This window comes from Diabrotica virgifera, chromosome 3 (assembly GCF_917563875.1).
Source record: "Diabrotica virgifera virgifera chromosome 3, PGI_DIABVI_V3a".
Taxonomy (NCBI): Eukaryota; Metazoa; Arthropoda; class Insecta; order Coleoptera; family Chrysomelidae; genus Diabrotica; species Diabrotica virgifera.
In genome coordinates this window covers 147,365,339-147,380,262 of record NC_065445.1, presented here as the reverse complement: position 1 = coordinate 147,380,262, position 14,924 = coordinate 147,365,339, and the positions used below count along the sequence as shown (strand labels likewise).

At 31.2% G+C, this 14,924-nt stretch overlaps 1 protein-coding gene across 2 annotated transcripts in view; it reads right to left on the bottom strand.

Moving 5' to 3' along the window:
* Positions 1 to 2,708: 2,708 nt before the first annotated feature.
* The window catches only part of LOC114334080 (uncharacterized), an 80,361-nt gene continuing 68,145 nt past the window's right edge, over positions 2,709 to 14,924 (bottom strand). Inside the window, exon 6 of one of the 2 annotated variants that reach the window (XM_028284095.2) lies at positions 2,709 to 14,471. In XM_028284095.2, coding sequence (XP_028139896.1) covers positions 14,230 to 14,471 — 242 coding nt within the window. In that variant the 3' untranslated portion in view covers positions 2,709 to 14,229. The remainder of the gene's footprint in view (positions 14,472 to 14,924) is intronic. The other variant, XM_028284096.2, reaches the window with a different exon arrangement.

Here is a 14,924-nt window from a genome sequence, read left to right as displayed (position 1 = left end):
ATGGACGGTCGACGGAAAATCGCATTTAATTGCTTCCAAGCAATTGAATAAAACCAACGCACTAGGTAACAGTTTTAAGGTTTTTGCAAGACAGTTTAGCAATAAGTTTTCTTCCTTTAGCTGTTCGCAATAAAAAAATTTTCTTTTTTTCAGATGCTGCACCTTACCTGGTTAAAGGAGGAAACAATTTGAAAATTTTTTATCCAAGTTTAGTACATACAACTTGCCTAGCACATGGGTTAAATAGGGTCGCAAAAGAATTTAGAAATAAATTTCCTTTTGTTAATAATTTTATTTCAAATATGAACAAAATATTTCTTAAGGCACCTACAAGATATCAGTTGTATAAAGAACATTTGCCGAATCGTCCTCTTCCAATAAAACCTATTGTTACTAGATGAGAACTTGATTAGAGGCTGCAATGTTTTATGTAGAAATTTTTGCTGAATTAAAGATTATTACGAACCACTTATACTTTTCAAAGAATTGGTGAAAAATAAAATAGTACCACAGCAACTTTCATACTTAAAATATTATGTTACATACATGCATATTTGACACAAATAATACATGCATATATATATATATATATATATATATATATATATATATATATATATATGCATATTTGACATAAATAAATGCATATGCATATACATGCATATTTGATACAAATAATATGCATATATATGCGCATATATCTTCCTTGTCAGCCTGCATATTTGTCTGACTTGAAATGAGCATGTAGATATATTAGCTAAGAAAGCCATTGATTCTGGTGTGAAAACAGATTATAAGCTCTGTATTCCAGATGTATTTAAAAAATCAAGAATGATCTAAACAATCAGTGGAAACAAGAATATTATGAATATAGTCAACATTCCCACTCACAATATGCGCTTATACAACCCACAATCCCGAGTGAATTTTGGTTTAAAAATTACTCTGTCCCACGTAGATACATTACATCTATTATCAGAATGAAATCTGGACACCCGTGTTATCCGGTTTATCTGGCAAAACTTAGAATTGTAAGTTCCAATTTATGTGAAGATTGTCAAAAAGAAGCAGATTTAAACCATATTTTCTTTGAATGTACAAAATATATACAACAAACTGATGACTTAATAAAAAATTTAATCAAAGATAAAATCCTTCCGCCCTATAACATTTGCTACCTTTTGTCATTAAATAATAAAACCGTATATGACTATATAACAGAATTTATTTCAAAAAGCAACCTTAAATCGTAAATACAGTTAAACTAGTAACCTTTGTTTTAACCCATTTGTTTAAAACATACTTTCCGTGACACAGTCTAGTTTGTGTATTAATTTAATGTCTTGATGGGTCCCTAGACGAGAAGCGAGTAACCATGTTTATTCCTTACTGATAATCCAATAGGTATTGTGAAATGTAATTACTTTCTTTTCTTTTCTTTAGGAAGAACTTCAAAAGTTGTGACTGGCTGAATGGCAAATGCCTGTGCAAAAAAAAACTTAAAACTGGTCAGGAACTGTAACGACCTCTAAACACTCTTGCAAAAGACCATAAACTGTCTTTAATCTGAGTACGCTGAAGAGATGTATGGCGAAAACGAGAATATTAAATATGCTAACAAATTTTGTTCGTGGGCAAAATAATGCTCGAGAGAGACCTTTATAGGCCCATAATCATTGTGTGTCATCACTACCAAAGATGCTGTAACAAACGATATTCAAAAGTGGCCTTAAACGAATCATCCAGACATAGAGAGCCACTTACAAGTAAATCCAGACTAAGAATAAACAATATTGATAAAAAACTCTTGGACAATTTTATAAAACTCAATAAACAAGACATTAAAATGGTAACCGAAATAGTGATGGCATTGTCGTTTAAGAAAACAGCTGGAAAGATGAATGTAGAAAATTCGTAGTGAAAGAAGATAGTGCCATAACATCCTATGCCACTGCAATGTGCTAAGTGATATGAGGCAGAAATTCACTGGTCAACTGATGATTGAACCCGAAGAGTTATTAAAACTACTAATGAGAAAACTGTTGGTATTCATTGAGCTCACAGGCCTTAGTGGAGTTTAATGGAAAAAACAAGGTATGGTAAAAAGGTCTTATGGCCAAGTGCCAGAGCTAAACGTTTCTCGTGTGAAGTAAGAAGATAGGGAAAACCGCATTAAAATAAAATTTATATAAACAGAACGAAGGAACAGGATGAAAAGGATCAGCTAGCTGAGCCTTGAATCGTTGCAGGAGCAGGATGGACTTATGTGTGTACGTACAAATACTCAGCTTTGTTTAGCCCGTAGTTAGTTTAATAACTGCTCGTATAGTGAAGCTACATGTTGACTGAAGTAATGAATCTGAGCGGAATAAGTATGAACAAGAATGAATGTTCTTTCTCAGGGGCAATATGTTTTATAAAACGAGTTTCTGGGTCAACTCTTACACGCGTCAATTTATTGTTAATACAAAAGAACAGAGAATTTCATACTTTGATCGGAAATGATAATGCAATCATACAATAAATTAAACAAAATCAGGCCACACACACGTCAGCGTGCAATAACAAAACTTCGTTACTACACTATACAGGGCGTTAAATATATTGTATTGTTTATTATTCGTACATGAAGTATGAATATTTGAGATTAAACCACAACCTTCTTTACCAGGCCACCAAAACTACAGAATAAATAATAAAACACAATAAAAAAGGAATATCGTATATTTACAATTAATCTAATATTAGTAACAGACAATTTCATGTGTAAAAACATAATTTTATTTTAAATAAAAAAATACTCATATATTAAATATATTACAAAGAATTCATAAGCAGGAACAATAACTATGTCCTTTAAGGAATATATACTAATCAAATAAGCACGCAGTACAGGAAAAATATAATATGCGATATATGTCTTGCAAAAGTATATCGAGTATACTTGTCTTTGTTGTTTTATATACAGCGTGTCCAATTAAGTCGGCATCATATGGGAAACTTTCATTCTTAGTTTTATGAAAAAAAGTTATTCTTTATAAAAAGTTGTGCATGGTCTAAAACTTAGACCATGCACAACCCTCAGTTATTGTTATTGTTATAAAAAATATGAATGTTACTCAAGAGTAAAGTAGCTTTATTTTTCACAATATTGAAAATTATTGTAATGAAAATTTGTTTGGAATTAAGAACTATATTTTAATATGCAATTTCATCCTTCTAATTGAAAAAAAAATTAGAATTTTTTTATGGATAACCAACATTATTTTCCGTTATTTAAATAATTATGATAACTCTTTTATTATTAATTTTACGAAAAAATATATACCTTGTAAAAAGTTCTGCATGGTCAAAAGCCTTGAATACAACCATCTAATATCAAGTTTGATCAATTTTATACGAGGTATGTCAATTAAGATGAATTTCGATCAAGAATAAAGTACCTTTATAGTTCAGAATATTTCAATAAGAAGGATGTAATTACATATTGGAACATGATTTTTAGTTCTATACAACTTTACATAATCACAATTTTCAATATTGTGAAAAATAACGGTATTTTATTTAAGTACTCTTAAGCGAATTCATATTTTTTTTATATACCGCGTATAAAATTGACATTTGATATAACATGGTTTTATTTTAGGTTTTAGACCATGCAGAACATTTTATACAGAATTACTATTTTCGTAAAATTAATAATAATAATTGAAATAACTGAAAATAATGTTGGTTATCCATAATTAAAAAACAAATATTTCTTTTTCAATTAGAAGGATGAAATTGCATATTAAAATATAGTTCTTAATTTCAAACAACTTTTCATTATAACAATTTTCAATATTGTGAAAAATAAAGCTACTTTACTCTTGACTAAAATTCATATTTTTTAACATACCTCGTATACGGCTTGTAGTATAATATGAATTCTCTGTATAAATCATAATTTCAATATGATGTTATTAACCTTTAGGGTATTGAACAGACATAAAAACAATAGTTTATAGTTTTGTATCAAATGTTTAATATGCGTGAACTTGAACTACAGTTGAGTCCGCGAATCTTTACCCGTGCGTCATCATTTAAAGCATACGAAATAAGTCGATGATAAGTCGGAAATTGAAATTTACTAAACGCAACAGCAAGTGACAGTAAGTGACTTGATGTTACGTTTAGTAAATTTCAATTTCCGACCTATCATCGACTTATTTCGTATGCTTTAAATGATGACGCACGGGTAAAGATTCGCGGACTTAACTGTATATCTGTTATGATTTAGATAGGTATAAAAACACGCTGAGCAATCAGTATGTGGAGAGACAAATAATTATCAACTTAGTATGTAGTAAGGCGAGGCGTTATGAATCATTAATGTTATTATTTACATGTTGGTCGTACCAGTGAATAAAGTACAATGTATAGTAAGACGTATTTATTCTTCCTAATTAATTAGAACCAAAGAGGCAATAACATCACACTATTTGCGACAGGCTTAAAAAAATTGATAACTGATGGTTGTATTTTAAGTTTTAGACCTTGCACAACTTTTTGTAAAGAATAACTTTTTTCATAAAACTAAGAATAAAAAAGTTTCCCATATGATGCCGACTTAATTGGACACGCTGTATATACATTTACATTTCTAGCTAAACTTTTTCTGAGTAGTTTTTATTTTATTTTGTTTTTTTGCTTGTAATATTGTAATAATGACACTATACACAAGACGAAGAATTTTCAACTTGGTCTCTTAATATGATAACTAGATCGTTCAATTATCAAAAGGTGTGTTAAATTGAAACCTGATCAGAAACTATGCATAAAATGCCCGTTTGTGATTAGAGATAAAAAAGTAAAAAAAAACGTTAAAATGTGACATAATATTTCACGCCTCTAATAAGCTAGCACAGTTAACGTTTGCCATTCTTCTATATCATGGTTGGGAACAAAATGTAGAGTCACCTTTCAAAGGATATGAGAAAATCAATATAAATCAAAAGGAAATTATTTAAAAAAATATGATACTTTTTATAAAATAGGGAAAAGCGGAATAGATATTATTAGCCATATTAGCATTTTATATTATTATTTTAAATATCTCTATTAGGACAGAAAGTCTAGAAAAACACGAACTAATACTCAGCAATAACAAACATTGCGCTGGGAATGAATCACCACCATCATGCTGCTACAGCCCTTTAAGGGCTTTCACTTTCTCAAGCATTCCCACCGGTTGTTATATTTATTATGTTCGATTCCGTGGCCCGGGCTACATATGTCCTGCCCGCTGCATACGGTTTCGCTTGATTGTAATGGTAATATATTTTCCACCAAACTTATGCTTGTAAATATTCTGAAGTTCAAAGTTAAGTCTACACCTCCATATTCCGTTCTCACAGACCGCTCCTAATGTCTTGCAATTTCTTTTAAAAATCGATAGGGAGGATTTGCCTGTTTTGTTTTGGGTCCATGCCTCTGATTCATATGTGAGAACGGGGACTATCAGTGTTCTAGTCTTATACGTGATTTTTGAGACAGATGTTTGTTAACTAAGTACGTTGATAGACCATGATACCCCCTCTTTGTAATTAAAATGCGCCTTTTTATTTCCCCTGATGTGTTATTATTGGGGTTAACTGATGTCCCTAGATATATAAACACGTCGTCAGCACATGCTAGACTTTAGACTGATATATAGTTCCCGCTGTGAATGAATGCCTAGTCTTTTCTGAGTTGGGTCAATCTAGAATCATTGGGTTTTTAAAAACGCTTGTATAGCTCTGTCATTATCTAGAAATGAAACGAAGAGACCTTCCAATAGGTAGACAACAACTTTTTATTTAGTTTGGTAGTACCTACTAGAAAACTAACAATATTAAAAATCAATTTTTCGTGCTCGTATGCCTAACTGATTAGCATATATTAACATTACAGATAATGTATTCGTACGGTTATAGCTGCGTAGAATTTTAGTACATATAGAAGGACTAGCTTCATATTTTTAGTTCTCTTTATTTATATATGAGGTATAAGTTTTGAAGTGTATCAAATATCCTTCAGATTATATTCTTTATATTGACTTTATTAATAAATTCGTTTAAAACGTTAACACCAAATGCGAAAATAAAATAACATAAATAAAAAAATAATAGAAACGAATATTAGTGAATAAATAAATTGATTCCTCCAATAAGGTGTGGAACTATCAAATATAATTCAAAATGGCGCCTACAAATAAACGTGCTGATATCAATAGCGATCTTGGATAGACCATGTCTATGTATGTTTTATCTCCTCCTGGAGCGTCCCTGTATTTGTGAGCAATGATACCAGATACAAGAATGAATTTACAACTTCAAACCGGTCGCCGAGCCTTTTGGGAGATACTGTAGGTAAAAAGGAAATATGCAACAATAATAATACCCGTTACGTCTAAATAAAAGAGTATGTATTACTTATAAAGATCCAAAAACATCAAGAATTGGTTAACATCAACATTATTTCGTATCTATAAAGAAATAAACTTTGAAAAAATAAATAACAAAGTGTGTGTGTGTTTGGCATCAGACAAAGTCTATTTGCCACAGACTATAACGTAAGAAAGTTCAAATGTCTACTTTTGTCCTAGTCATAAAATTAAATAAATAAGAAATAAAAAGAATATTTTTTAGTTCATTCTTTGATAACATCACGATTTTCCGTCAATGATATTATGATTACATTGTAGATACGTACCAAGAAATGGTTATAAAATAATGCATTATTTTTTTGCATTACAAATATACTGTTTACGATACACTACATTTTTATTCGCCATAGTCGCTATTATTGATCACGTGATTTTTTTATATGAAACATTACAATTAAAAAAAACTGCAAAAATATTTCAAAATCACTTATATACAATGTAGAATTAGGAACAATAGTTATTTATGAAACAGTTCGTGAAGTATGCTTTTTGAGAACGCACGCGATATTTAGAGCACGAGCGACAGCGGAGCGAGTGCTATACATCGCGTAAATTCGCAAAAAGTACTTCACGCACAGTTTCATACAATATTTTATCTACGATAAACAAATAAAAAAACTGTAACTCTTCGTCACTGGGATTCATTTCTATTCTACAATTTATAGAACTTTGACATTTAAAAATTCTAACTTCTTTCAAACCACAAAACTGTCAAAACTTTTGTTGTAATTTATTGCTCAAATGTCATCACCATGACAACGCGAATTAAGGATATTTGATTATAACGACAGAGATAGCTATACAGTGCATGTCTATTCTTAATTCAGATATACTTTTCAGTTTACCTCACATTTGCAGTGTACGTCAACTTAAGAACAGTTAGGTTATGTAGAGATGTTGGTGGTGGACATAAATATACAGCATATTGTTTTATTTTATTTATTATTGTTTTGTTAAATCTTTTTATTTTTGATTAAAGTTCTGTGTTAAAGGTTTTGACTGAATTTTTATGTTTTATAATGTTAATCAAAATTAATTGATAAACCAATGATATAAATTCAGATTAAAACAAGACATAGGTAAGTAATTTTTTGCACGGCTAGCTATAATCCCAATAATTGTGGATCGCTCGTTATGAAAGTGTGCGAAAAAGTAAACCCCATTTAAAATACATTGTTACCTCACGCACACTTTAAATCCTTCACGCACTGCTACCTATAATGACAGTTTTCACAAACTAAAAACGTATGAATAATATGAGATAGAGTAGATAAAATTACTTTTGTGAACAGTTAGAGAACTCTCCTATAAATCGATCGGGTATAAATCGATTAAAAACATAAAAATAATATATAATCTAAAAATATGAAGCGTTTTTTTGTTTTGGAAAATAAAGGGGTAAAACAAAAATATATTAACAATCTGTGTATAAAAATAATTATATAAATAAATACTGAAAGCACTGTATATTATTCTACATTTAAATGTAATGTGGAAAATAAAAATAAATTTTTATTTGAATTGACCATGTCCGGAATTTGACACTCGGTAGTGAAATGATCCAGAAATATATTTAACAAACAGTTAATATGTACAAAAATTAAACTACAACGTATATACATTCAAATATGAAGTTTATATTACTTTTTAAGTCACTATATAAAACATAGTGAAATAACTACTTAGGTTAGAACGTACATACTTCTAGTTGTATGTTCTAGATGAAATCACAAACTTGTAGCAGTTACTGTGTTTAAATTTTTCTGTTTGTCGAATTGATAGAGAGAGTTAGAAACACTGTTTTCAGAGTACACTGAAATTACAGAATTTATCATTAAAATTCAAGATTTTCGAAATAGGTGGCAACGTTAATAACAGATCGCAGTGCAGTTGGCAGCATTCTGTATCGTGATTCAGCCAAAGTCGTTATTTTTTCAGTTGCTCGATTACATTCGAGGTACAGCTGTCTTTATTGAACGGTTTGTACGTTTTACTTTTTGATACTTCGAAAAGTGAATTGTATGAATTGTGTGAATTCTCAAAGAAAAAAAGATACAAACAAACATACATTTGGGAGATGTGCTATTGAAGCAGCAGTAGTTAGACTAAAGATAGTGATGATGATATCCAACCTCCGATTGGGCACTTAACACATTCGTTGCCACTAATATTCAGTCACTTTCGTATGGAACCAATACGAAAAGAACCCTATTTAATTCCACAAGTTATGAACGCCAAAAGGCGTCAGCGGCACCTGACTCAAGTAGCACAAAACGTCTTTTGGCGTCAGTGGCAGCGAATGTGTTAAAGAGGAAGGTGAATTGTAACGAAGACATTGAATTAAATTGAATCTGAAGGATAAATTTGGCTACCTATTTCTTATTATTTTAAAAGAATATTTTTTTATTTTGGTTTACCAGAATCTCGATCATTATCCGATGACTCAATGATTCAATGAAATTTGCAATACTTCTGTGATCTCTCATGGCAGACAGAAAAATTTTAGTACTGTATATTTGAAAATGGGTACAACATTTAGAGTCGTTTTAATAAAAAATCTGATTCAGAAAGTATTTTCTTGTGAATTTTTTATATTGACTACTATATTTTAATGTGAATAAACCACAATATTAGAAATACTGAATATATTTGACGTTCCGATTTCCACTTCGGAAATTTTGAGTACGATTTCTGAAGCGGAGGTCGAAACACAAAATGTAAAGTATTTTTAATTAAAATTGCGGTTTATTCCCATTAAATATATTTAATAAAAAATGTCGATTCTCGACATAAGGATATTACCAAGGAATACAGTTTCAGTCTAAAAACCTTTGGTGTAGCTACATACAGTTGGTACAGTATAAATCCCGATGCACGACATCCGCGTCGTAGCAAGTGACGTCACATGATACCAACAACAAAGTTTATGCTACCACTATTTTACATATTGCAAGAAGATAACTGTCGTTTTAAATTATGACAATAAGAAGTAACTAGTTATTTTATCTGGATTGTTAATTTCAGAAAACTCTAAATGAAGCACATTTTATCATTTCTTGCTTTACAAAGAACAGTTAAATATTTTTTTACGAAAACTTTAACCAATAATATAAAAAATAACAAATAGAAACCAGCTTCTTAATCGACACATTTACTTAGAACGGAAATACAATACATGCCAACAGGAAGAAGTAACGCGGATTAGCATTTTCGTGTCCGAAAGTTGTTGACACCAATTTCGCCTCGACACTTCGTTAAGAATATCACTTATCAATGGCTTCTCGACAGAAGTCGGAAATGGAATAAGTATGCGCCGTTGGTTCTTCCTAGATAGCAATTACTATATCACACTTTCGTTCAGATTTTCCTATTTTCCAGATGACCTAACAAGAATTATTTATTTGATCGTAACATTTTTTGACAGATTTTATAGGTTCATTATTCATTTAAATGGAGAGTTTTACAGTTACCATATATTTCTACATGTAACATGTAGGTACATGAAAAATGTACCATGACAATATATAGTTAATATTTTAAATATTTAAAAAAGCTAGGCTTCAATGTCGTTCTTAGTGAAAATGTAACAAAAATATACTGAATAATATATAACAACCATCAAAATATTTTCTGTTCTTTGTGTATCACAATGAAATTATTAACACCTGAAACCACCACAACTACCAATAATTAGTATCTGTACCAATCTGTTTATAAAAAAAGATTAAATTCATATACACTCTAAAAAAAAGTGGCGTTTAGCTTAATGCTACTTTTTACTTAATAATAAATCATTTTAGGCAATTGTAGAAATCGGGTAATTGCAACTTTGTCTAAAAACACCTTCAATGTGTTTCATGTATAGAAAAAAGGAATAACTGTGTTATAGAATATCTTCTAAATGTTTTAATCGAAACTTACTGGGAATCAAATATGATGCAAAGGATGAATAGAACGCTAGGCCAAAAGTTTTGACTATTGCAATCGCAGACTTGTGGACAGGTTCACTATCCATACACTTTCTCCTTTGAGTGTTTTCGTGTCTTTGAAGTCTACCTGAATGCATCATAAAATCAACTTAATCGCCAAAACGAAAAACAAATTTTAAACACCTAAAAGTACACAAAAATATTTTCTTCGTCTTGCATGGATTCAATTTAATCTGTTTCCGATTTTATTTGTGATGTCTATTTAAAATATGCAACAACTCAAACAGGCAATGTGACTGCTAACCAGGTTGCACACCAACTGGTATCATTATGTAAAACCCAGCACAAGGCCACAGAAAATCAAAATCCAAAAATTCTGAACAAATCAAACAATTCGGCCCAGTAACAAATCAATGGATACTGGACTTGATCAAAAGTTGCGTGTTACTCCACAAAGATCCCAAAACTGTAGAGGAAATTTCATATCGGCGCTCTACTCAAACTCTCAAACCTGGAAAGAATCCATCGAAAGCTAAAAGTTATCGCTCGATCTCAATGTTATGCCATCTTTTCAAAAGCATGGAACGTATGGTCTACATCGCATACAGGCAAGCATAGACGAAACTCTGCTCTGGGAGTAAGGTGGTTTCCGTCCTGGCCGATCATGCTGTGGCCAGATCCTCAATGGGTCCCAACATATTGAAGACGACTTTAAAAGAAAGCAGATATCGGGGGGTGGTGTCCATGGACCTTTCCGCAGTGTGACACAGTAAACCATAAAAAATTGGTCTCCTCTGTACACGTACAGAGTATCAAAAGACATCAAATGAAACAACTTTATACAATGTACATATACTGCAAAACGGTCAGATTTATGTAACACTCCAAAGTCAAAAGAGCCGCTGGAAAACCCAGAAGAACAGCTTGGGCCAACGAAGTGTGCTGGCTCCCTTGCTATTAACGTATACACAACCGACCAGCCATAATATCATTAAACAAAACAATTCATATACGCAGACGACACAGCCATCGCTGGACAAGGTACATCATTTTCGGAGAAGGGAAAAAAGTTCAAGATCACTAGATACAGTGAGAGCATATAAGTGAGATGCAAAGAGAGTAAAGAACATAAAAGGTTCTTCAAAACACCTGAAAACCAGTAGCATTCTGGACGTATTTAAATCTGGGTTTCTTCGTTTAATTTTCATTTAAGAACAGAACATCCTATTGGGTTAATCTGTACGAAATAGTGTCCAACTTTTTATCCATTTGAGTTTATTGTATGTCACAAAACAATATCCTGAAGAAACTGACACATACTACTTAGAGTGCTCATCCACATGTCACCTACGCCAGTCCTTAAAATATACTCCATGAGAATGGCAAGCAAACCAAATACCACCGTCACCCCTTGCATGATGACGCTGAACAACCCAACCCACCCGACTGGAGTCACGTCGCGGCTTCCCACGTCACACAAAATAGCTGGAGACCTCAACAAACGAACGGAAGAGAGAACTTTGCAGCCGGCACAACCTCTACACAATGTAAGGAGGAACTATCTACCGGATGAAACTTACCTTTGTCTATGTGGAAACCTCTAAACAGTATTAGTGCAGTCATTGAAGGTTTTCACCTCCGATTTCGTTGAACCTCAATCGATTTTCATGAAAATTGGTGAGTGGTTAGCGGATACGTCAAGGAATAAAGGTGGCATGATGCCAACTTGCGCTTTTACCCTGGGGGTGGATGCCACCCCTTCTCGGGGGTGAAAATTATTTTATTAAAAATAATACCATAAATCGATAGAGGGATAAATTCTAAGCAAAATTCGTTATATAAACTTATTAATATAAATCAATACTTTTTGAGTTATTAAAGATAAAAAATTTGATTTTAAAAAAAATGCATGTTTTAAAGCTGTTTTCACGTATAACTCAAAAACTATAAGCTTTTGCAAAAAAGTTATAATTAATTGAAGATAATAAATGATTGAATACACTCATTACTTAAATAACTAATCTTATGTTAACTCAAAGTGAGTTATGGGTAATTTTATGTATATTTTTTTTTCGATGAGTACTCAAATCTACGTATTCAAGCTTAAATAACGGGAAAACCATGCATTTTATAAAATATACCTGCTAAGCACTTATTAAAGTACATACTTCTAAATATCTATCAAATGAGCTAAAGAAGAAATTAATAGCATCGACATTAACCAAGTTATGATAAAAATAATATAACCCTTTCGAATTTTTTAGGAAAAAGTGAAAAATTAAGCATACGTCATTTCCACAAAAATTAAAATGTATAGCAATCCTTACAATAATTTCTTTATATTAGCCCAAGTAATGATTTAAACAATTTTGACCTGTTTAGAATTCATATTTTTGAAAAAAAGATATAATTCAAAAAAATCGGAATTTTTAAAATTATCGTAATTTTCATTTTCTTTTGATAATAACTCCAAAAATACTGAATATACGTAAAAAATTATATACAACCAAATTTTAGTTTTTTCTGTGTCAAATATTTTACCTTTTTACTACTTCTGTAGGGTAAAAAATAACCGAGATAGAAACGTTTAAAGCTTAAATTTTGCTGCGAGAACCATGTAACCGGGGCCATTTAACCTTCATTAAAAAAAATAAGATGTTTAAAAGATTAAATTCAACCCGGTTTCATAGCCCTTGTAATTAACTTTCAAATCGTTTTTAGCTAAACCTGATATCGTAAAAATTAACGGAGTTATTAAAAAAAACATAACATTTTTTGGAAAAAACTTTAAAATATAAATTTTGAAAAATTTTTGGAGAATAAATTTTAATACTATCAACTTGTTCCGGGGCTCATTTGATAGATATTTCTAAGTACTTTGACAAATGTTAAATAAGTTTATGTTATAAAATGCATCATTTTCTCGTTATTTAAGCTTGAATACTTAGATTTGGGTACTCACAAAAAAAATATACATTCAATTACCTATAAACTCACTTTTAATTAACATTAAAAGATTTTTCTAGTAAGGAGTTTATTTCATTTTTTATTAGTTTCAATTTTGGTAATAATAACTTTTTTAAAAAAACTTAATAGTTTTTGAGTTAATTATGAAAAATCCATTAAAAACATGCATTTTTCTCACGAAAAATTAAATCTTTAATCTTTAATAACTCAAAAAGTTTTAATTTATTTTAATAAATTTATATAACAAATTTTGCTTAAAATTTGTTCCTCTATCGAATTATGGGTTAATTTTAATAAAATAATTTTCACCCCGAGAAGAGGTGGCCTCTGCCCCCAGGGTTAAAGCGCAAGGGTTGGCACCATGTCACCTTTGTTCCTTGAGATATCCTCTACCCACTCACCAATTTTTATGCAAATCGATGAAGGTTCAACGAAATCGGAGGTAATAGCTCATATCCACCTTCAGTGACTGCACTATATAGCAAACCTGTACCCATGAAGACCTAAAGCAAGAAAAGAGTCCTGGAGTGAGCCAGAATTTTACTGAGACTTAAGAGAACACGAAAAGTAAATACTTTATTCGCTATAATATAAAAAATATATATTCGCAGCAACAGTTCACATCAATGAACTCCTAGTGCTTTATTTTGAACTTTTCAATTAGAAAAAATAATATTCAAATTTGCAATTTTGAATCTCTTCTCACAACTCCGAGGTATAATTTGATCGCCTGCATATTAGAGCCCAAGATTAGAACACTAGAAGAAAATAGATACACATCGCCAACAAATAACACAGTTTTTTCCCATCAATATAAAAATATCAGTCATCAGCTTCTTTTACCTCCTCACAAACTCTCCTTAAGAGTTACCGGTTTTCAAGAACTTCGCATTTAACTTTTGACAGATCTATTTCGTCCTCTTCAATGTCTTCCTCCTGTAGTTCCTCCTTGATTAGGTTTTCGGAAGGTGGTGGTAAGTTGACTTCCTCAACGGGACTTGGACCGCTTGTTGACTGAGGTTTCTCTGTTATATGGCTGACCACCAACTCTTCGTAATCCATTTCTAGACCTACAGGTGAGGCATACATGTCTTCTGCAATAACAAAATCTACAAATTAAATTTTATCTGTTCTTTACATCGGCATCGTTTAATATAAAAAAATAATATTAAGTAGAAAAAACATATTTAAAAATTCTTGATATTGTTCTTTTAGTTGTTTACATATTGATCAAAGCAACATTTTCAAATGATTTTAAAGTTTCGGTCTAAAATTCAACGAGTTCGATCAGTTTTTAGGTTCTGTGACGAATAAACAAGTTTTTAAGTATTGATACAGAGAAATAATTACGCAAACCTAATAAAGGGTGTAGACGTAGACAAAGTGTTTGTGCATCGTTTACAGAAATTAATTTGGTGCTGAGCAGTCTCTGCCAGATATGTTTGCTTGTTTATGACTAAGATTTAAGCAGACCTGTAAACGACAAATCTCATACGTATCCCGAATATTTCTCTTATGAAGGCAAGGCTGGAGAAGGAGATAATGTAGAAAGGTGGATCAAG